Source organism: Rattus norvegicus, chromosome 5 (assembly GCF_036323735.1).
Source record: "Rattus norvegicus strain BN/NHsdMcwi chromosome 5, GRCr8, whole genome shotgun sequence".
Lineage (NCBI taxonomy): Eukaryota > Metazoa > Chordata > Mammalia > Rodentia > Muridae > Rattus > Rattus norvegicus.
In genome coordinates this window covers 89,045,557-89,067,415 of record NC_086023.1, presented here as the reverse complement: position 1 = coordinate 89,067,415, position 21,859 = coordinate 89,045,557, and the positions used below count along the sequence as shown (strand labels likewise).

The 21,859-nt window shown below is 35.9% G+C and overlaps 1 protein-coding gene across 1 annotated transcript in view; it reads left to right on the top strand.

Annotated features, from left to right (window-relative positions):
• Megf9 (multiple EGF-like-domains 9) overlaps positions 1-21,859 on the top strand; it is a 112,053-nt gene that overhangs the window by 53,316 nt on the left and 36,878 nt on the right. Inside the window, exon 2 of the mRNA NM_001107940.1 lies at positions 680-881. Within this exon, the coding sequence (NP_001101410.1) occupies positions 680-881 (202 nt within the window). The remainder of the gene's footprint in view (positions 1-679; positions 882-21,859) is intronic.

Here is a 21,859-nt window from a genome sequence, read left to right as displayed (position 1 = left end):
TATAACTTACTGGACTTAGTCACCTGAGTCTTAGGCCTTTGCTGCTCATGGTAGGGTTATTTATTATTTAACATGTTGTCATTTCTTTTTTTATCTTTATTATATTGGGTATTTCTTATTTACATTTCTATTGTTATTCCCTTCCCTGGTTTCCAGGCCAACATCCCCCTAACCGCTCCCTCTCCCCTTCTATATGGCTGTTCCCCTCCCCATCTTTCCCCCATTACCACCCTCTCCCCAACAATTCCGTTCACTGGAGGTTCAGTCTTGGCAGGACCCAGGGCTTCCCCTTCCACTGGTGCTCTTACTAGACTATTCATTGCTACCTGTGCAGTTGGAGCCTAGCCTGTCCTTCAAGCACCATGCAGATAAGCCTGCTCTCAGAGGCCTTTAATTCAGAAACGTGCATAATTACACTACACACGTATGCATGCATGCATGCACGCACGCTGCCTTAGAATAAGCAAGTAGGCAATGAAGAGAACTAGAGAGGAAATTGAGAGTGTCTATAATTATAAACTCTATATGTGTTATGAACTCTGCTGTATTTATTTCTAAATAAGCTGCATAGTCTAAGAAGCCAAAACTAGAATTATTTTTTCTAGCACTAAAAATTTATCACAAGTGGTTTTTTTTTAACAAAAACTAGAGTTTAATGATGACTTTCTTTTGTTTTCAGAGTATATGTGTAACTGTTCTGAGGTTGGAAGTTTGGATGTAAAGCGCTGCAACCAGACCACAGGGCAGTGCGATTGTCATGTGGGTTATCAGGGTCTTCACTGTGACACCTGCAAAGAGGGCTTTTACCTGAATCACACTGTTGGTCTCTGCCTGCCATGTCACTGCAGTCCACGTGGAGCAGTTAGCATCCTCTGTAACAGGTAAGCAGCAGCGTATGGACGTGAAGTCTATTGTATTTTGTAAGGAGAAACTGTGTTGGGAAACTTGGAAGAGTTGGAAGAGGAGACTAGAAGGTGGGTATGACTAAGATTTCATATATATCAAAGAATTTTTTTAAAAGACTACCCTGTGGAGAATCAGTTATTTAATTAAAAGAGAAAACCACTGTGCCATAGATTTATACAATGTTTTTTACACTTTAATTCTGTTACTTTGTGTATTACTATCAGAATTACAAAGCTTTTGTTTTTTGCTCTTTGATAGTTTCTCTAAGTTTACTGAAATAAATATTGATGAAGGATTCTGGCCACTGGAAGGGGTTTCCCTTTTAGGCATTTCCAGTGGAATATCTTTATTGTTGTATCTATTAACATGACTGGATATTAAGGAAACATATTCTTGGTTTACTTTCGTATTATCAGAAGTCTCAGATTTCATATATGCTTTTTTGTTGTTTGTTTTTATTTTGCTTTTTTATTAAAAGATATTCATTGTGTGTGTTGTGGAAGGGGTATGCCTGCCATGATACTTATGGAGGTTGAAAACAACTTATATGAGTTAGATCTCTGCTTCTAACATAGGGTCCTGGGAATTGAGCTTTAGTCATTAGGTTTTGTGGGAAGTACCTGTACCTACTATACTGTACCTGTTTCTTAAATGACTGGAAAGTAGACATTATTTGGAGGGGGGAGGAGAGAAGAGGGAGAGAGAGAGAGGGAGAGAGAGATCAAATTAAGTTATCTTCTATTTCGAAGTGACTCAATCTCCTGGTACCATACCACATTGTGGAAGTAGTTGTTATTTGATTTTATATAAGTGAATACCTAACTTTTTATGGACCTCAAGGCATAAAGCTGAAGAGAGAGCCATTCAAAGTGACAAGGGCAAGAAATTTGGAGTTAATGTACCCTGAATATGTACCCAAGATCTGGTGCCGCTTCTGAACTGCACCGTGTTATTGGCAAATACTCTCATTTCAGTGACTCAGTTTCTTCTCAAGGTTTCTATAAAAGCTAAGTGGGTTGTTATATTTGTTATAAATGTTATGTATGTTACAAACGGATGTGGCACACACAAATCAAGAAATACATGTTTGTCTTTATTTCAAAGGAATATTAAATTACATGAAAAAATTTTAAATATTTTAATTTTAAAATATTTTAATTCTTTGAAAATTTCATACATGTATGAATATATTTTATTATATTTATCTCCCACATTTTGTGATGAAATATTTTAAAGGAACTTTTATAGCTCCTTGGTTAAAAATATACTTTAGACTCAGCAAGTGGTGGTAGCACGTTTTTAATCCCAGCACATGAGAGGCAGAGGCAGGCAGATCTCCAGATTTGAAGCGAGCTTACTCTACGTAGTGAATTCCAGGACAGCCAGGGCTACACAGAGAAACCCTTACTACAAAAACAAAACAAAACAAAACAAAACAAAACAAAACAAAACAAAACAAAAAGTGTTTTAGACTACCAATAGGTATTTTAGATGTTTTATAAATCATATTGCGCTATTGTGCAATATTACACTAAGTACTTGTATTAAACTATAGAAATTAATTTGACTGAGAAGTCTATAATTTGAAGTGAAACAATGATGAATGTTTGTGAATTTTTAATAATTTCAAAGTTAGTCTTAATCTTCATAGCAACTGTTTATATATAGTAGGTTAGTAGGTCACAAAAATATCAAGTGGCATAAAAAATAATTCCAAATTAAGTTTTCCATGCCCAAGTCCTGGATTTATTACCATGCCACATGCCACCTATAATGGGAAAATTGAGTCTCTTTTAATATTGAGACTATAGTACATTTTTTTTTGAGAAAGGGTTTCACAGTGTAGAACTCTTAAAACAGGCTGTCCTCAAACTCATGGTGATATATCTGCCTCTGCTTTCTCTATGTCTATCACTTCTGCCTCTACCTCTCAAGTGCTGGGATTAAAATTATATGCCACTACCCCTGGTCTATATATAACTTCTTTACCATGCCCCAAATACATAGCCATATAAGTTATATTCACTTACTTTTATTGTGGTATTAGCAGCTAACCCTGAGCATGCTAGGCAGGAACTCTACCACAGAGCTACATCCTGAGCCCAACACACCTAACACTTTTCCCTTTTATTGGATTTTTAAAATTTACATTTCAAATGTTATTCCCTTTCTCAGTTTCCCCTCCAGAAACCCTCTATCCCGTCTCCCCTCCCCCTGATTCTACCTCCATCCACCCACCCATTCTCTCCCACCTGCATGCCCTGACATTTCCCTACACTGGGGCATCAAGCCTTGACAGGACCAAGGGCCTCTCCTTCCACTGATACCAGGCAAGGCCATCCCCTGCTACATATACAACTGGAGCCATAGGCCCATCCCTGTGTACTCTTTGGGTGGTGGATGAGTCCCTGGGAGGGGACTCTGGGGGGGGGGGGGGCGTTGGTTGGTTGATAATTGTTGTTCTTCCACTCCTTTCTCTAATGCTTCCATTGGGGACCCCGTTCTCAGTTCAATGGTTGGCTGCAAGCATCTGCTTCTGTATTTGTCAGCCTCTGGCAGAGCCTGTCAGAAGACAGCTATATCAGGCTCCTTTCAGCAAGCATTTCTTGGCATCTGCAATATTGTCTGGGTTTGGTGTGTGTATATGGGATGGATCCACAGGTGTGGCAGTCTCTGGATGCCCTTTCCTTCAGTTTCTGCTCCACACTTTGTCTCCACATTTCCTCCTGCAACTATTTTTGTTCCCCCTTTTAAGAAGGACTGAATCATCCACACCTTGGTCTATTTCTTCTTTAGCTTCACGTGGTCTGTGAATTGTATTTTGGGTATTCCAAACTTTTGGGCTAATATCCACTTATCAGTGAATTCATACCATGTCATGCCTACCATTTTAAACAACAGGATGCTAACAAGCTGATAGTTTGCTAACTAGCTTAATAACTTAAGATATATGTACTTTATGAACTTTAGTGTTTAATAATATGTTTGTATAATATGATCAATATATTTAACATGAAGGATATCTCTGAGAATTAAATTTTTGTGTGATATATATGTATATGTTCTCATTGTGAGTGGTGTATAGATAGAGCTCAATAACCTTTGGAGTTGAACCTGATTTGTTTGTTTTGTTTTATTATAAAGTGAGCAATATAATTACTATCTCACAAAAGAGAAGGAATAAGTCAGCTAGACTTGAATATTCCTGTCTACTGTGGTACATCTTTTCTGAGAAAATCAAATGCTGAACCAAGAGAGTGAGCATTGTGTTTTTTAGCTCTGATGTTTGACTAATGCACTCAGAGTACTTGTATTGTTAAAGGTTTTCTACCATTTGTCATCTGATAATCAGATCCTGACCTTGGTGAGATAACTCATGCTAAATCAGAGCTAATCCCAATGTGCTGTTAATAGATTTAGGAGTTAAAGATCAGCCTTGTGAGTAAGTGTCTTATGTGATGTTTAGTTGCTTTCTCATTGCATTTGCACCTTGGCATAAAAGAAAAATGTATAATCTGTGTAAGACTAAAGGCATACACTACTAGGAAATAACACAAACAAGTCTAAATACATGCCTGGTTTGTAAGCAGAACATTTTAGCTACCAAAGGCCCTCAGATGAGTCTTTTGGGGTATTACAGGGAGGGAGACCTAAAATTCTAGAGAATTTTCTAAAATAATGCATGAATATGAGAGATCTCTCCCCTTAATGCCAGCTAAAGTCTTTTGTCTTGATCTCTCTGTTCTCATTAAAAATGAATAGAAATAAGAGTTCTGTCCTGACTCACACATTGAAGGACTGTGGAACAAACAACTGACTTTAAAAATTCATTTTCCCATTCTCTCTGTCCATATGTTTTAGTGGGAGTTGGTCCAGTGCAGGTAGATTTTGGCTCTAGGAGTTAAATGTGGGTTGAGTAATGTCTTTGTATGCAAACACAAAGTTCTCTATGTACTGATAGAAGGTCACACCCTTGTGTCAGTATTGGCGTTCTAGTCTGTTTAACTGGAAAGTTGGTCTGTACCCTCTGAACTTTTTTATTTTTGCTTTTGGGTTATATTCCTAGTGGTTTCCAGATTCAGATCTTGATGTTTTATTAATTAAAAACACAATGTTTTATCCAAAAATGAAGTCTGCTAGTAAGGTCGTGGATGTCATCATATATATTTCTTAAGATGTTATCATATTTAATGTTAATGCTTTAATGCAAAATATCAAAATATTCATAATAAATTAGAATACATGATTCTGTACTTTATATTATCTGAGTGAGGTAATTTCTGTGATAACCTAATAATCCTCCTCTCCTTAAAGTCCAATTTGGGCTATATAGTGTGTCATGGAATATATATTACTTTGCTTTCCCAATTATTGGAAGATGTTCCAGATCAGAAGGCAAATTATAATTATGTCATAAATGAAAACAAAAATTAATTTTATTTATTATTGGATGTTTTATGCATTTACATTTCAAATGTTATCCCCTTTCTCGGTTTCTTCTCCAGAACCCCCCTATTCCATCTCCTCTCCCCCTGCTTCAATGCCCACTACCACCTCACTGCCCTGGCATTCCCCTACACTGGGGAATTGACCCTTCACAGGATCAAGGGTTTCTCCTCCTGTTGATGCCAGACAATGCCATCCTCTGCTACATATGCAGCTGGAGCCATGGGTCCCACCATATGTACTATTTGGGTAGTGGTTTTAGTCCCTGGGAGCTCTAGGGGGGTCTGGTTGGTTGATATTGTTGTTCTTCCTATGGGGTAGCAAACCCCTTCAGCTTCTTCACTCCTTTAAATCCTCCAATGGGGTCCCTGTGCTCAGTCCAGTGGTTGGCTGCGAGCATCTGCCTCTGTATTTGTCAGGCTCTGGCAGAGCCTCTCAGGACACAGCTACAACAGGCTCCTGTCAGCAAGCATTTCTTAGCATCTGCAATATTGTCTGGGCCTGCTGTTTGTATTATGAGATGGATCTCCAGGTGGGGCAGTCTCTGGATGGCCTTTCCTTCAGTCTCTGCTCCATACTTTGTTTCCATATTTCCTTTAGACAGGAGCCATTCTAGGCCATTCTGGATATGATTTACAGGTTCTCCCTCGCCTCTGTTGGGCATTTCAGCTAATCTCATCTCTTTTGGGTCCTGGGAGCCTCTTGATTTCCTGCAATCTGTGACTTGCTGGTGACTACCCATAGAAAACTAAGACTCATCCAGACCTTTGCCTATATAGGGCACTAAAAATCACTTTTTGTGTAGTGTTTAGGAGCAATAGCTGGTATAAAATAGTGCTTTGTGAATGCAGCTTTTGAAGATTTAAAAAGAAAGCTAGTTGGTTGCTAGAAACAATAATGTGGGAAGCTTGGTCATTTCAAATTCTTATTTTTCAATTGTATTTGCCACCCATGTCAAAAGATATTGTCCCCGTTCTCAAGAAACTCACAGGTTAGAAGAGTTCCTGTGAAAAATCAAATGTTAGAGCTTGTAAAGTGTACAAGTTGTTTCAGGAAGGTCTTAGGAGAGAATTCATGTTTGAAATGGAATTTGAAAACTGAGTAGAAATTTGTATGAAAAGAAAGGTTCACTGTTTCTAGAAGGCAAAGAGTAGTAATGGCAGTGAGGAAGGATTAAAAGAGAATAGGAAATAGAACTCTTGTCTATTTATTTGGGGTTGTATCTTGAAAATTTGGCTATAGTAGAAATTCAGTAAGCATTTGGTGAGTGAACAGAATAGATGAATGAAGAATAAACAGCTAGACCATGAAGGAGCTAGTGGCCATCACATTCAATAAATATGCTTGATTAGGGGGTGATCAGAAAAATCATCTATCTGGTGAACAGAAAGAGTGCTCAGGCAAAGAGACTAGTAGCAAACTGTTTAACAATGTAATCAAGAGAACATAAGGCCATATCTAAACCACAGTGAAGGGAACCAGGTTAAGAGTTAAATGGTTACCTTAAATGTATGAAGTAAATGGGGGAGAGATGACAACTGTGTGTCTTTCTAGCTTGAGCATAGAAGTGGAAGAAAAGAAATACTCCATTAGACAAATGAGAAAATAGTGGTGTAAGTTAAGTAGTGATGCTGTTTGGTTTTAACCATGTAGATATGAAAATGACTAGTAGAACTGTCTTAATGATACATTCCGATATGTTCTCTAACAAGCTCAAGATATATTCTGTTATTTTTTAAAAGAAGGTTTATCTTAAATTATATATGTATGCATGTGTTGTTCATGTGAGTACAAGTGCTTCTGGAATTCAGAAAATGGTATTACATTTCTAGAGTTGGTCTAACAGAGCCACATAATGTAACATGGGTGTTTAGAACTGAATTCAGGTCCTCTGCAAATAACTATCTACCTAAAATACTGTATTTTATGCTGTTTTGTAGAAAAAGAGGATAGCACCTTATAATTTTAGTGTATATACCAATTATTATTCCTGCAAGTCACCAACCTCAAGTTCAAAGTTTTTTTTTTTAATCCTTCAATATGCCATCCTTGGAAGTGGAATTTTTAAAGATAATCATAGTGGTAAAAGTAGGTATTTGGCCTGTATTTCTGAACCATGGTTTATTTGTTCCAGTAAGGATTTATATATTGCTAGATAGTTTATATCTTAGAAGGTATATTAAGGTCATTATATCAAATGACTTATGGAAAGAAAACTTGGAATAAACTATGATTCTTAAGTGGTCAGAGGTGGCTTTGTTCAAGAATGGGCACTGAGAATACTGAGACTTTTATGGAAATAAAGCATATTTAAAGTAGTCTGGATAATCTTATCTGTTTTGTATCTAAAGGTTCCATTTCATATCAGGCACAATTTGCCCTCCTAGTCATCCAATTATTAACTAGATAACAACTGTAGGCAAATGAATGGAAAAAACCCTCTTTCCAGCTACTCCTGACCTTTGTCACTCTTTCTGAATCTTACCATAGACTCCTCTTGTTTAACATCACTTTAGAACAGTTTTGGAAGGTAGAATTTAATGTTGTGTTATTAGTAATATTAAGTAATATTTCTTTTGCTTTGAATAGTCTGTTGCATTTGTATGCTAATGGTAAAATCAAGTTCCACAAAGTATTAAGATTATGAGAAGCTGGAAGAGATCAGTATTATAGCTGAAACCAGTGAAAACCAGAACTGAATAAAATGAGGTAGTAGCATTTGGTCTGTTTTGAAGAAAGGATTTAGACATACAGGGTAAAAAAGTAGAAAAAGACTTTTTAGAAGAGGAAAGAGGATTAATAACTCATAAATGCACTCAATATAGATGTGAAGTCAAAAAGAAGCAGGGTTAAGGGATGAATCTGGTAAGTACTTCTGGGGTCAAGTCATAGATAATATATTAAAAGCCATATAGCGGTTGGGGATTTAGCTCAGTGGTAGAGCGCTTGCCTAGCATGCGCCAGGCCCTGGGTTCGGTCCCCAGCTCCGAAAAAAGAAAAAAAAGCCATATAAATTAAAATGTACTTATTACATAAATTTTAAGGACTTATTTTTTAATTATATGTATGTATCTATGTAATTTGGGCATAGGAGTGTAGTGTACATAGATACCAGAAAAGTGAATTTGGACTTGAAGTTACAGATGGTGAGCTGGCTTTTGTTGATGTTGGGAAGTGAACATGAGTATCCTAAAAGAACAGTAAGTGCTTGTAATTTCTGAGCCTTCTCACTAGGTGCTCCTTTGTAAGCCATCATCCGTAACAGCAGGTGTAGGATCAGCACTGTATTGTAGCAATCTCCAATGTGGATATGTATGATAGTGAGTTGTTAAAGGCAGAGTGAGAATTAGTAAGGATCAAAATATGGGTAACACAACAGGAATGAGAGAATAGTAGGAAAATAAAGGATGAAGTACTGTAATAGTCATGTTTCTGTGCATAATCTCTAGGAATTAATGCTTTGTGTTAATTCAAACAAATGTAAGTGTAGTTCAGGTTCCTAAACTGAATTTATAGAAATGTGCATCAGTTTCAGCCTCCTTCTCAGATCTATATTCTCTATGTGTGCTTTCTATTCTGTTGCTGCAAGCTGCAAGGGTTCAATGGCTACACCCCATGGGATTTTAATCCCCCCAAGTCTTGCTTTTGAGTATCAAACAAAGCCTCCATACCTAAATTCTTTCTATGCTGTTGAATATAAATCCAAGGCCCCTTCACCTTTTAAAAGTGTTGGAGCTGTTATTCATTATAAAGAAGCATCTGATGTACAAAAATAATAGATGAGGGAAAGTCAAAAACTTGTATAGTTTACAGTTTTCATAAAATTTCAATAAAATCATATTTCTACTTAATCACTCTGACCCTCATATGCAGTAGGAGAAAGTGCAGTGCCCTCCTTTTGAGGTCATCGATTGTTTAACAACTCTGGGCTCAGTTCTCCTGTGACAGTAAGTATAAAAGGAATGATTCTGATCAGTTCACTGATGCTGATTTTTCCTGATGTGTGGAATTATTTGTCACAGCCAGTTCCCTAAACGTCTGGATGCTTTATATGTACTCACTGCTGTAATGGTATATTACCCTCTGTCTGTATCCTTACAACTAACAGCGATTTTTCTTGTTGTTTTGTTTTGACTTGTTTTGTTTTGTTTTGTTTTGTTTTGAGAGATGGTGAATTTAATCCCACAGTGCCAAGTTCTCATAAGGATGTTCTGAACTGAACTTCCTAAGTTACAGATCTTAACAGTCAGCTTCTTCAGTTTAAACATGATGCAGAATAGCTTTGATGCATGGCAGAGTCAATAAAAATTTTGGAATTTTTTATAGCAAACATGGAATCCTCTTCCTTTCCTAAGGGTGAGGAACCTTTCATTGACATTCAAATTGCAGAGAGTTTTGTTAGACCCATTTCTCCTAATAAGGGAACTTGTTCAGTCCATATTCATATCACCAATGGAAACCTAATTTAAATGATAGCATTTAGGCTGATCAGCCTTAAGCTTATTTTCAACTTCTATTTAAATGGCAAAACAACCATCAGTTTCTCTTGCTTAAGAAGAAAGAAACTACAAACAAATTTCTCAATAAATATCTTTCTCATAGGCAATTTTATTATACTTTAAAAGGTTAAAGCCTTATAAACATATAGTAGTATTAATGTGTAGTCTGACTTCCTTCTAAGATGAGAATACCACATAACTTGGAAAGTGCTACCTTCATGGTATTATACATGCCATCTCACCCTTCTAAAATACTTAGAACCAGAAGAATGTTTTACATGTTAGACATTACTATATCCATTACCATATGAGCAACCATAATCCATAAATTCAATATCTGATACAGATTTTCTAAAAGAAACTATTGAAAAGCTTCAAGTTCATAACTAATGAGGAAGGACCTTGAAGTTACAAAATTGAAGAGACTCCTTTAAGATATGACTAGTAAATGCTAGCTGGTAGCTCGGGAACCTGAAACAAAAGGACATAATTAGAAAATTTAGGAAAATTTAACTGAAGTCTGTAGTTCACAGCAGTGATGTTAGTCAGAATGCTCTAGAGCAACAGAAATTACAGAATTTATACATTTAAAGGGGATTTATTAAAATGGTTTACCTACCGTGGTCCAGTCAATCCAGCAATGGCCATCTACTGATGGAAGTTCCAATAATCCAGTAGTTTTTCAGTCCATGAGGTCAGGTATCTAGCTGGTCTTCATTATTCACTGTAATCCTGAAAAAGTAGTGTGCTGACTCGTTTTAAGTCAACATGGCAAGCAAGAGTCACTGGTAAAGAAGGAACCTCAATTGAGAAAAATATCCATAAGATCAGGCTGTAGGTAAGCCTGTAGGGCATTTTCTTAATTAGTGTTTTAAGGGGGAGGCCCTATCCATTGTGGGTGGGACCACTCCTGGGCAGGTAGTTCTGGGTTCTATAAAAAGTAGGATGAGAAGGTCATGTGGAATAAACCAGTAAGCAGCGGCCCTCCATGGCTTCTGCATTAGCTCCTACTTTGAGTTTCTATCCTGACTTTCTTCAATGATGAATACTAATACGGAAGTATAAGCCAAACAAACCCTTTCTTCCCCAAGTTGCTTTGGTTACGGTGTTATATAATAACAAGAATAACATTAACTAATACAAATAGCCAGTGAAGGAACAGACTTGCTAACGAAAGTAAGGGCAAGCAGGTAACGTGAGAGAGCTTCCTTCTTCTATGTCCTTTATATAGGCTGCCAGCAGGTATGGCTCATATTAAAGGTGTATCCTCTCACTTAACAAGATAAAAGAGCATCTTCTTACTTCAAATGATTTATTTAAGAAAAAATCCCCCATAGGTGTTCCCAGCTGCTTGGGTTTTAGTTAATTCTAGATGTACACAGGTTGAGAAACAAGGATAACTATTATAGCAATATATTAACTTTTCAGCTTTTACAAATGTTCTGTGCTTATATAAGATGTTAAATTGTAGGTAAAGTTGGATAAAAGCCATATGAGAGCTCTCTATACTTTAAAAAGACTCTTTCTTAAATCTCATATTTTATGATTAAATGTCAATAAAATCATTATTGTGAGTAGCCAGAAAGGTATTGTGGATAGTATTGCTGTCTTGCCATGAAACTTGGTCCTAGTGATACCTCATAGGTATAACACTTTGTTGCATGAACATTTGCAGGTTTAGATATACGATGTTGTGGTAAGAATATACAGTTAAGCTGACAGCCTGATTTAATGTCCTTCCTTCAGATTTTAAAAGTAGACTTTCTAAAACTATGCTAAAGACTTACTTTGAAATAGAAGTACTGTTGTTGCTACAGAGAAGGCTTTGTCTTCCTCTGTGTCTGAAAGCAGCATGACTTTTTCCATTTCTGATTTTTTTCATCACACATTTTTTTAAAAAAAGCGTCTTACCAGGCAGAAATACTTGACTGTAGAGATTTTTTGTTCTACCAGAATATAATTTCCACTCCAAATGACTAAATTTGCCAACACAAAAGGATTTGGATATGGCATTTCTTCAGATTTCCTAAGAGAAAAGTTTAAATCCATCAGCAGTATTGTGGCCTTCAACATGTGTGGTTCAGTCAAAAATTATAAGTTGCTCAGTAGTTCTCTGATATGATACAGTGCACTTTGACAATTGCATATTTCGTTACATTTTTACTCATATATAAAATCAAAGGTTATAGATTACATGAATATATTGTTTTATTCACATTGAACATATATGTTTCTCCTCAAATATTTATCACTCCTTTATAGTAAAAAAAATCAAAATCCTTTCATTTATCATTTTGAAATACAGAGCACATACTTAATATCTATAGTCACCTTACAATGCAGTGGCCCATCAGAAATTCTTACTCCTAGTTCCCACTCCCTCTGTGCACATGTGTGCACGTGCGTGCGCACACACACACACACACACACACACGCACGCACGCACGCGCACGCACACACACACACACACACACACACACACACACACACACACACACACACGCACACTCTTCCTCTTCATCTTTTTGACCTTCTATTCTTCCAGTACTCTGGGGAACTATCATTCTATTTTCAACTCAGTGAGATCAACTTTTATTCTACATATAAATGAGATCATGCTGTATTGCCTTTCTGTGGCTGGCTTATTTCATTTAACATAATGATCTCATATGTTGCCTCAAGTGCCCAAATTTTATTCTTTTCTATAACCAAATAGGGTTCTATTATGCACATTTCTTTGTCCATTCTTCATCTGATGGACAGTTGGGTTTTTTTGCATTTCTTGTCTCTCATGAATGGTGGCACAATAAACCAGATGCCTCTTCAGTCTGCTGGGTTTCTTTAGTAATGAACACTGTAGTTGGATTGCTGGATTGTATAGTTGCTTTATAAAAAATATTTTGAGGCACTTCTGTACTATTTTTTCATAGCTGTATTAGGATACACTGCACTCAATAATGCACCACTTCACTTTCCATTGAGTGTTTAAAGTTCCAACTTACCATAGTAAATTCAGTAGGTTTTGTAAGAATGTTAATTTATCTTCAAAGTAATTTACAAATGACAGTATATTCCTAATTTGATTCAATAGAACTGTGAGAAATAGGTAAGTTTGATTGATGGCTTCTAACATTGTATGTTATTTACTACTTTAGATTCTCATGAAGTTTATCTAGCTATAGTGGCACACAGGTTGCTGATGCAGGAAGAGACCACAAGTTCTAGGATAGGCTGGCTTAAATAGCAAGCCCAGTCTCAAGGAAGAAAAACAAAAAATGTAAGTAGCATTTTGTGGAATAGGTTGAAAAGTATTGGTATTAGGTCTTCTTTGAAGGTCTTACAGAATTCTGCACTAAACCCATCTGGTCCTGGACTTGTTTGTTTGTTTGTTTGTTTGTTTGTTTAGGAGACTTTTAATGACTGCTTCTATTTCTTTATGGGTTATGGGACTGTTTAGATGGTTTACCTGATCCTAATTTAACCTTGGTACCAGGTATCTGTCTAGAAAATTGTCCATCTCCTCCATATTTTCCAGTTTTGTTAAGTATAGGTTTTTGTAGTAGGATCTGATAATTTTTGAATTTTCTAAGTTTCTGTTGTTTTATCTCCCTTTTCATTTCTGATTTTGTTAATTTGGATACTGCCTCTCTGCCCTCTGGTTAGTCTGGCTAAGGGTTTATCTCAAAGAACCAGCTCCTGGTTTTGTTAATTCACTGTATAGTTCTTTTACCTTCCACTTGGTTGATTCAGCTCTGACTTTGATTATCTCCTGCTGTCTACTCCTCTTGGGTGAATTTGCTTCCTTTTATTCTAGAACTTTCAGATGTGCTGTAAAGCTGCTAGTGTATGCTCTCTCCAATTTCTTTTTGGAGGTATTCAGATCTATGAGTTTTCCACTTAGGACTGCCTTCATTGTGTCCCATAAGTTTGGGTATGTTGTGCCTTCATTTTCATTAAATTCTAAAAAGTCTTTAATCTCTTTATTTCTTCCTTGATCAAGTTGTCATTGAGAAGAGCCTTGTTCAGCTTCCATGTGTGTGTAGACTTTCTGCTATTTTTGTTGTTATTGAAGACCATCTTTAGTCTGTGGTGAGCTGGTAGAATGCAAGGAATTAGTACAATCTTCTTATGTCTGTTGAAACCTGTTTTCTTTATTGGTTATATGGTCAGTTTTTGAGACGGTACCATGAGGTACTGAGAAGAAGGTATATTCTTTTGTTTTAGGATGAAATGTTCTATAGATGTCTGTTAAATCCACTTGGTTCATAACTTCGGTTAGTTTCACTGTGTCTCTCTTTACTTTTTGTTTCCATGATCTGTCCATGAATGAGAGTAGTATGTTGAAGTCTACTATTATTGTGTATGGTGCAATGTATGCTTTGATCTTTAGTAAAGTTTCTTTTATGAATGTGGATGCCCTTGAATTTGGAGCCTAGATATTTAGAATTGAGAGTCCATTTTTGTAGATTTTTCCTTTAATGAGTATGAAGTGTCCTTCCCTTTTTTTGATAACTTTTGGTTGAAAGTTGTTTTTATTTGATATTAGAATGGCTATTCCAGCCTTTTTCTTGGGACAGTTTGCTTGGAAACTTTTTTCCCTTTTACTCTTAGGTAGTGTCTGTCTTTTTCACTAAGTTGGGTTTCCTTTATATATCCAGTCCTTTAGGCTATGTCTTTTTATTGGGGAATTTAGTCCATTGATGTTAAGAAATATTAAGAAATACTGATTGTCTCCTGTTATTTTTGTTTTTAGAGAGGGAATTATTTTGTGTGGCTTCTTCTTTTGGGTCTGTTGCAAGATTACTTTCCTGCTTTTTGTAGGATTCAGAAAAAATGCCTATGAGAAATACTATCACCATCTTATAGACAAGAGAAACACCTATCCAGAATAATAAATTTAAATGTTGCCAGATAGCAAAATCACAATACATTTATCTTAAAATATAGACTGGCTTTTATAAATGAGCCTAAAAACAAACCCTACTGTTATAAGAAGCAATCATCTGTCATGTCTTAGGGCAAAACAGATTGGGATGTGTTCAAAGTTATCAGTGTAGTAATATCAATAACGAAGTCCCAGTTAATATTCATATTCCTTATTATAATAATAAAAACAATATTAAGAATAAAAATGTAAGTAACAAAAACCCCAAAAAGGTTACAAAAAAGTAACAAAACCCTAAATACCTTCATGGCATTTAATGTTGGGTTAGCATGTGTGTCTGTTCTCTAGGCCAAGAGTTCTCAATGAAGAGAACACAAGAAATGTGTTGATGGGTAAATATACTTTTCAGTAGAGATTTTTATGTTGTCAAAGACTATAATGAAAAGATAGCTTCTGATGTCAGTGACAAGACCCCTTCTTCTCTGTGTCTCCTTTCAGATACATACTATGACTATTTTATTCAATTTTCACTTTTTAACTTTGAAGCAATTTTTAAAGAGATCAGAAAATGAATAGGATTTACAACAGAACATATACTACAACTATTTAACGGAGAAATATATGACTTTCCTTGCCTGACCTATTTGTTAAAAAAAGCAGCATAATCGAGGACATCAGGAAGATTAATGTGAATGTGGTTAACTTTTTGTGTTTGGTACTTAACATGTACACATTCTCTGACTTAAGACAATTCAAATCATTGTTCTCTCAGAAGCTAAGTTATTTAGCAACATGGACTAAATAATAAATAGCAAAATTTATATTTGAGTCAAGGGGAAAAAAAAAACCTCCAAACACTTGCACATGTTAGACAACTGCTTTTGAAGTTTGTAAATGAAATCTTACAGTTAAAAAATAGTTGTACTCAGTTCTGTTTGGCCCTGAGGCTCTTTATACTGTACACGGAAATAGAAGAGGGCAAGATTATATATGGCAGTGTGGGTATCTCATGTAAGTGCTTGGTTGGGTGTGGGTGAGTATGATTCATTGGTGTAAGGGTTGGTCATTCGAGAGAGATAAATTTAGAAATCACTTTTGGACCACAATGAAAATGAGTACTTCAAAGATGGTAACATGAAGTAGTGAGAGTATATATTAAGAATCATTTGAAAGGAAAAGACTTGAAGTAGAAATAATCCTTTCTATGAAAGAATTTAGAGGATGTCATGAGTTAATGAAGAAATTACATGACTTTTGAAGCCAAATGAAGTTTGCATACTGCAAATACAAGGGAGAAAGTACGTAGAACCTCTTGACTTCACAAAACTGATTTCATAAAGGAGGAAACTGAACAAGGTAACAAGAAAAAGTGATATGAAGTATACTTTGGTATCTGAGGGTTCTCAGTGGATCTTACTAGAGCTTTGGTTAACATACACAAAAGTAAGTTTCAGGCAGATTGAAGACATTAAGTGTGAAAGCTAACATAAAGCTGTAGGAAAGCATCTTGATGTCCTGAAGGACAGAGAGATTGCTTCAACAGTAATATAAAAATATTGACAGCACACGGTTTTAACTGTGTCAGAAACTGTTCTGTTTATATGCCTATCGGATATGTTTACTAAATTAACCTTTATGGCTTTTGTATGAGATGTTTCTGCATCTTATGGATAAGAAAAGGGGTTAAGTAATTTACGCAAAGTTTAGAAAGGAGGTTAAATGATTTATGCAGTGCTAGAGAGATGGCTTAGCATTTAAGAACACTTGTTATTTGTTTTAGTCTTTGTTCCATTGTGAAGAGACACCATGACCTTGGCAACTCTTATAAATGAAAATATTGAATTGGATCTTGCTCACAGTGTGAGAGATTCAGTTCATTACCATCATGGCAGGAAGCATGGCAGTACACAGGCAACATAGTGCTGGAGAAGTAGCTGAGATCTACATCAAGATCCACAGACAGAAGGAAGACAGAGACCCTCTGGGCTTGGCTTGACGTTTTGAAATGCCAAAGCCCATCCACAGTGACACACTTGCTCTAACAAAGCCATTCCTCTTCATCTTTTCAAATAGTGCCACTCCCTAGAGACCAAGCATTCTAATCTATGACCGTATAGGGACCATTCTCATTGAAACCAACTGAGTATCCTTCCAAGGACTGGAATTTAGGTCCCAACACCCATAATGGAGCTTCATGTAATCCCAGCTCCAGGGGATTCCACACTATCTTCTAACTTTGTAGGTACCCATGTGCGTGTGCATGTTTACACATGAATTAAAATAAAAATGATCAATATTTTTATGTATATTCATTATATATATATGTATGTGAATATTTTGCTTGAATGTATGTATTGCACCATATGTGTATCTGGAATCCATAGGGTTCAGAAGAGGGTGCTGGGTGTCCTGGAAGTGGAACAAAAGCATGTTTATGAGCCAGTGGATGCTGGAAATTTAATCCAGGTCCTCTGCAAAGCAACAACAAATCCTTCTTGACTGTTGAACCATCTCTCCAGCCTCATAAACTATAATCTTTCAAATATAGTTTACATAGTTATGGCTTGTAAGAAAGCGAAGATTTGAATTCAAACATTCTAATTCCAGAGTTTTTTGTTATTTTTATGTTTATTTTTCACTAATACATAATATATAAAAATTGTACACTAATGTAGTACATGTAACACATTAGTGCATGTTCGCTTTGATTTTTGTTTAAATCTGGTTAAATATATCTGTTTCCTCCAATATTTATCCATTACTTTATAGTAAATTTTTTCAGAATCCTTTCTCTTGATTAATTATTTTTTATGAGTATGGGTGTTTTACCTGTAGGTGCATATATATGCACCACTTGCGTTCAGTGTTCTCAAGGCCAGGAGTGGGACCATCTGTTCCCCTGGGACTGGAGTTATAGGAGGTTTGTGAGCCACCATATGAGTGCTGAGAATGGAACTTCAATTTTCTAGAAGAGCAGCCAGTGCTTGTAACTGTGAGCCATCTCACCGGCCCCATTAGTTATTTTAATAATGTATGAAGTATTATTGCCATAGTGTTTATATTCTTAGTTTTGCTATGTAAAAATGAAAATTCTGAACAATTTAAAGTATTAAAAGTAGAGGCTTCTGTTTATAGAACAGTCTTATAAGATGGTAAAGACAACCACATACTAGGAAAGGACAGTTACATATTTGAACATGACAGGACTGCTTTCCCAGAAACATTTCAAGAGTTTCTAGAAATAAATGTGAAAAATACACTTTACAGAAGAGCAAAGTCACATGACCTACAATAATGAAGACATACTTCATCACTTTAGTAATCACAAGAATGCCAAGTGTTGGTAAAGCTCAGAGTGCCTTCCTCCATTGCAAAACATGTGCTGCCTGGTGAATCAGTTGCCTAGGAATTTAGTCCTTGATGCGCTCCTTAGGGAGAATTGTACTCAGGAGTGCAATAGATCTGTAAGAGGTTCACAGAATGTAGTGCACAACACTTAAAAGGCTGAAAACAAGCCAAGCATGATGGCACACGGTTGATTTTATCACTTGGGAGGCAGAGGCAGAGGGATCTCTATGAATTCAGTGCCAGCCTGGTTTGCATAATGAGTTCAAGGTCAATTGCCAGTACATAATGAGACACTGTCTCAAAAACATAAAGAAATCACCGTCCAAACAATGGAGTAATTGAATGGGCTGAGAATTCTTAGAGGCCTGTTTTCTTCTGTTGAAGAAAAAAAGGGAAGGGAATGAGAAATAATGTTCCTTTCTAAATTAAGCCAAACTTCTAAGTCATAGCCCTGGGAATATGATACTTTTATGTGTTTTGCCTCTAATTTTCTTCTGATCTTTCAAATAGGTTTTAAATTTGATAATGGTAAGATTTTTGTACTTAGGCAATACTCTTTTATTATTAGGAATTTCTGTCTGAATTTGACTTTTCTCTTATGTATTATGTACTATGTGTCCTCAAAAAATACAAGGAATGTTTGGCATAATAGCCCACTGTTTTCAACAATAAAGCTATCCTTTTTTCCTCAAGAAAAAGGAGCTTTTCTCATTGTATAATGGCCTTTTTCCATGACTAAAAAAATAAGGAACAGACAGTCTTTAGCCAAAATGTCCAATTATTGAGTATTTTTGGTAATAAGAAAGGAAGCAGTATTTTTCATCACCTTTACAAAACCACAGCTCAAACTTGAAATGAAGAATTGTCAGTAACTTTTTATTTTATATTCCTATGTAAAAACTTTCTGGTGGCTAAACTTCCCTACTACCTAGTAAATATTATTTTAATCATTTGAAAGAGCTTATAAATCAACGGGGTTTTTTTCTGACTCTATTTTAATTAGCCATCTCAATGTCTTGCCAAACTAAATTGTTCTCCCAAGTTAAAGCAAGAAAAAAGAAAACTGATAGACTTAGTTAATGGAATTTTTCTGTTTCTTGTTCTCTATGTCTGAGTGCCAACATGTAACCTATCTGAGAAAGAGAGAAAAATGAGTAAGGCTCTTTAGTGACCAATAACATGTATCTATTTTGTGTATGTGTGTGTACACACCTGTGTTTAAGGTTTCCCATGAAGGCCAGGAAGGGCACTGAATCCCCTGAAACTGGCATTAAAGACATTTGTAAACTGCCTGATATAGGGAAAAACTCTGTTCTCATACAAGAACAGCAAGGGTCCTTAAACTCTGAAAGGTCCCTCCAGATCCTACTGACCAAAAATACATCAATTAACATATATTTAGTTAAAGTTAATGACAGTATAACTAAATGTGTATATGAACAGGTAATTTATATCCTGCAAATCTTAAGAATCATATAGACAAATGTTTTAATGACAAAAACATGCCAAGATGTTTGATACTTAAAAAAATAAATTAAATCGTTAGCTAGTTGATACATATAGTCTAGCTGGCTTTGATCCTGCATAATGTAGGACTTCCAGAGTTTTCCCTTCTCACTTGTAAAATATTCTTTCTAGAAACTGCAAATGTGTTCGTATGCTCTTTGCCTAGCTATATGTTGTTCTAAAGCAGTGAAAAAAAATTAAGTGGTTATCCTTTAATTTCTTGCTGGTTCTTAAAAGAGGATCTTAAAAAAAGTCAACAACTCCGAGTTTTCCCTGTGTTTAAATACTCCTATTCTAATGAGTCCTAGGGGAAAAACATGATCTAAGAATATCATTACTACGTCACAGTTGCTATCATGTTTGAGTTGAAGTTTGTGCTTAGGCTGTGAATATAATTTATAGTTTTCACAATAACCCTATAAAAGTTGTAGTTATTTTCATTGCATAAATAATAACTAGGCTATTGGGGAGAGTTCATGCTTTGTACCAAGAACTCACCAGCAAAGCTGGATGAGAACCAAGGTGAGACTCCTTGGTCTGTTTTCCATAAACTCTGATACCTTCTCTCTTGTCTTCCACTCCTCCCAGTTAATCACTATGAGGATAAAATAATGGAATTTTATTTAAAGAAAAAGATTGGATAGTACTTGTTGCACAGATATATGCCAAATCTTGAAATGACAGACTTTGGAGGATATTTTTTAAATGAGTAATTATTCGTGTTGGAAAAACATTTGCTTTACGTAATTACTTTTTGGTAAAGATTAAACCCAGGGTCTTGCACAAGTTTGCATGCTCTCCAGATTGGGCTGTAACATCATCTCTAAGAGATAATTTTCTGTAATACTTTACTGACTTTGTTTTTGAATAGATCATTCATGTATAATGTAGATTCTGAATATTAAATCTTCCCAATGTATTAAAGCCTCACAATATTTATTGTACCAGTGATTATGTAGAATGTGTAAACATTGACACTATAAGAAAATCTGAAAACCCATTGGAATAGTTTAAGAAATGTGGAGTATATGCCTAGATTTCCTACATATTGTAAGTAAACTTTTTCTCTGTAGAGTGTTCAAAGTTTGCTAGAAATTCGAGTCCCTAGGATATGACACTGGCGGAACAAATTCTACTTTAAATGTCTTGCTAGTATATCTTACAGATTTCTGATTTCTATTCATATTGCGATGCTATGCTTTTACTTATTTTACAGAGAGGAAACTGTGAATCTTCAGTTATTTCCTTTCAAATCTGTGGATAAGCAGAGGCTTTTTGCAGCTCCCTCCCCCACATTTATATCCTTGACCTTTGCCTCAGAAAGCAGCAGTCTGTAACAAGGAGCCCATGAAAGAGAGTGTTGTACAGCATTATTCTATAAAAGAAGTCACACAGGCTAAGCTTTATGTTTGCTGAGTGATTTAATTCTTACACATGCTGGAATTGGCTGTGGACCATGCATAACATGATGAAAAAGCACTTTTAGTGCAATATCACAAGCAAACTTCCCACTCTACTCCATTGGGATTTTTGGGGTTTTTTTTTTTTTTTTTTTTTTTTTTGGTTTTGTTTTAAGTGAAAAGAAAGCACTTACTTTCCTGTTATTAAAAAAAAATCTACCCAGGAAAAGTGAATTGTGGTATCTAGATCCAATCACTGGCTTCATTAGGATTCCTGAAATTACTCTGGTTGGTTTTAAAATAAGCTACTAAGGGATATACTCTCCAGGGGAAAGGATGCCAGCTGACATCAGTGTTTTGAGTTCCCCACAGAATTCTAAAGGGAAAACATAGCCAGCAACAACAACTCAGGAAACATGGCTATATCATAGCTACAGGGTGTTTGTGACTCAGCGTCCCATGGCAGTCTAGGTAGACCCTCAGAAGTTGTTCCTGATCCATTCGAATACTAAGTAATGACTTAGAGGAGTGAAGAGCAAGCATGTTTTCATGGACGACGGAAATGTTTGAAACGTGGCTAATAAGTGCAGTTAGAAATCTGCAGGAAGAGTGATTTTCTTTATAGTTTTCTCATATGTCCTTTGTTTCAGACATGATGAATGTCCATCTTCTTTGCCAAATCATGTAGTGGCTTTAGGGTATTCTTGGGTAAAACTAGATATCAGTGTATCTTTTCTGTTTTGCAAAGTTACTTAAGAGGCATGCTTGGTAAATGTCTACTGAACCTTTTAAAATACCAGAGCTCATCCACTCTATGGACAGTACAAAATTTAAATTCTAATCTAACTTGAATATCTAAATACTTGATG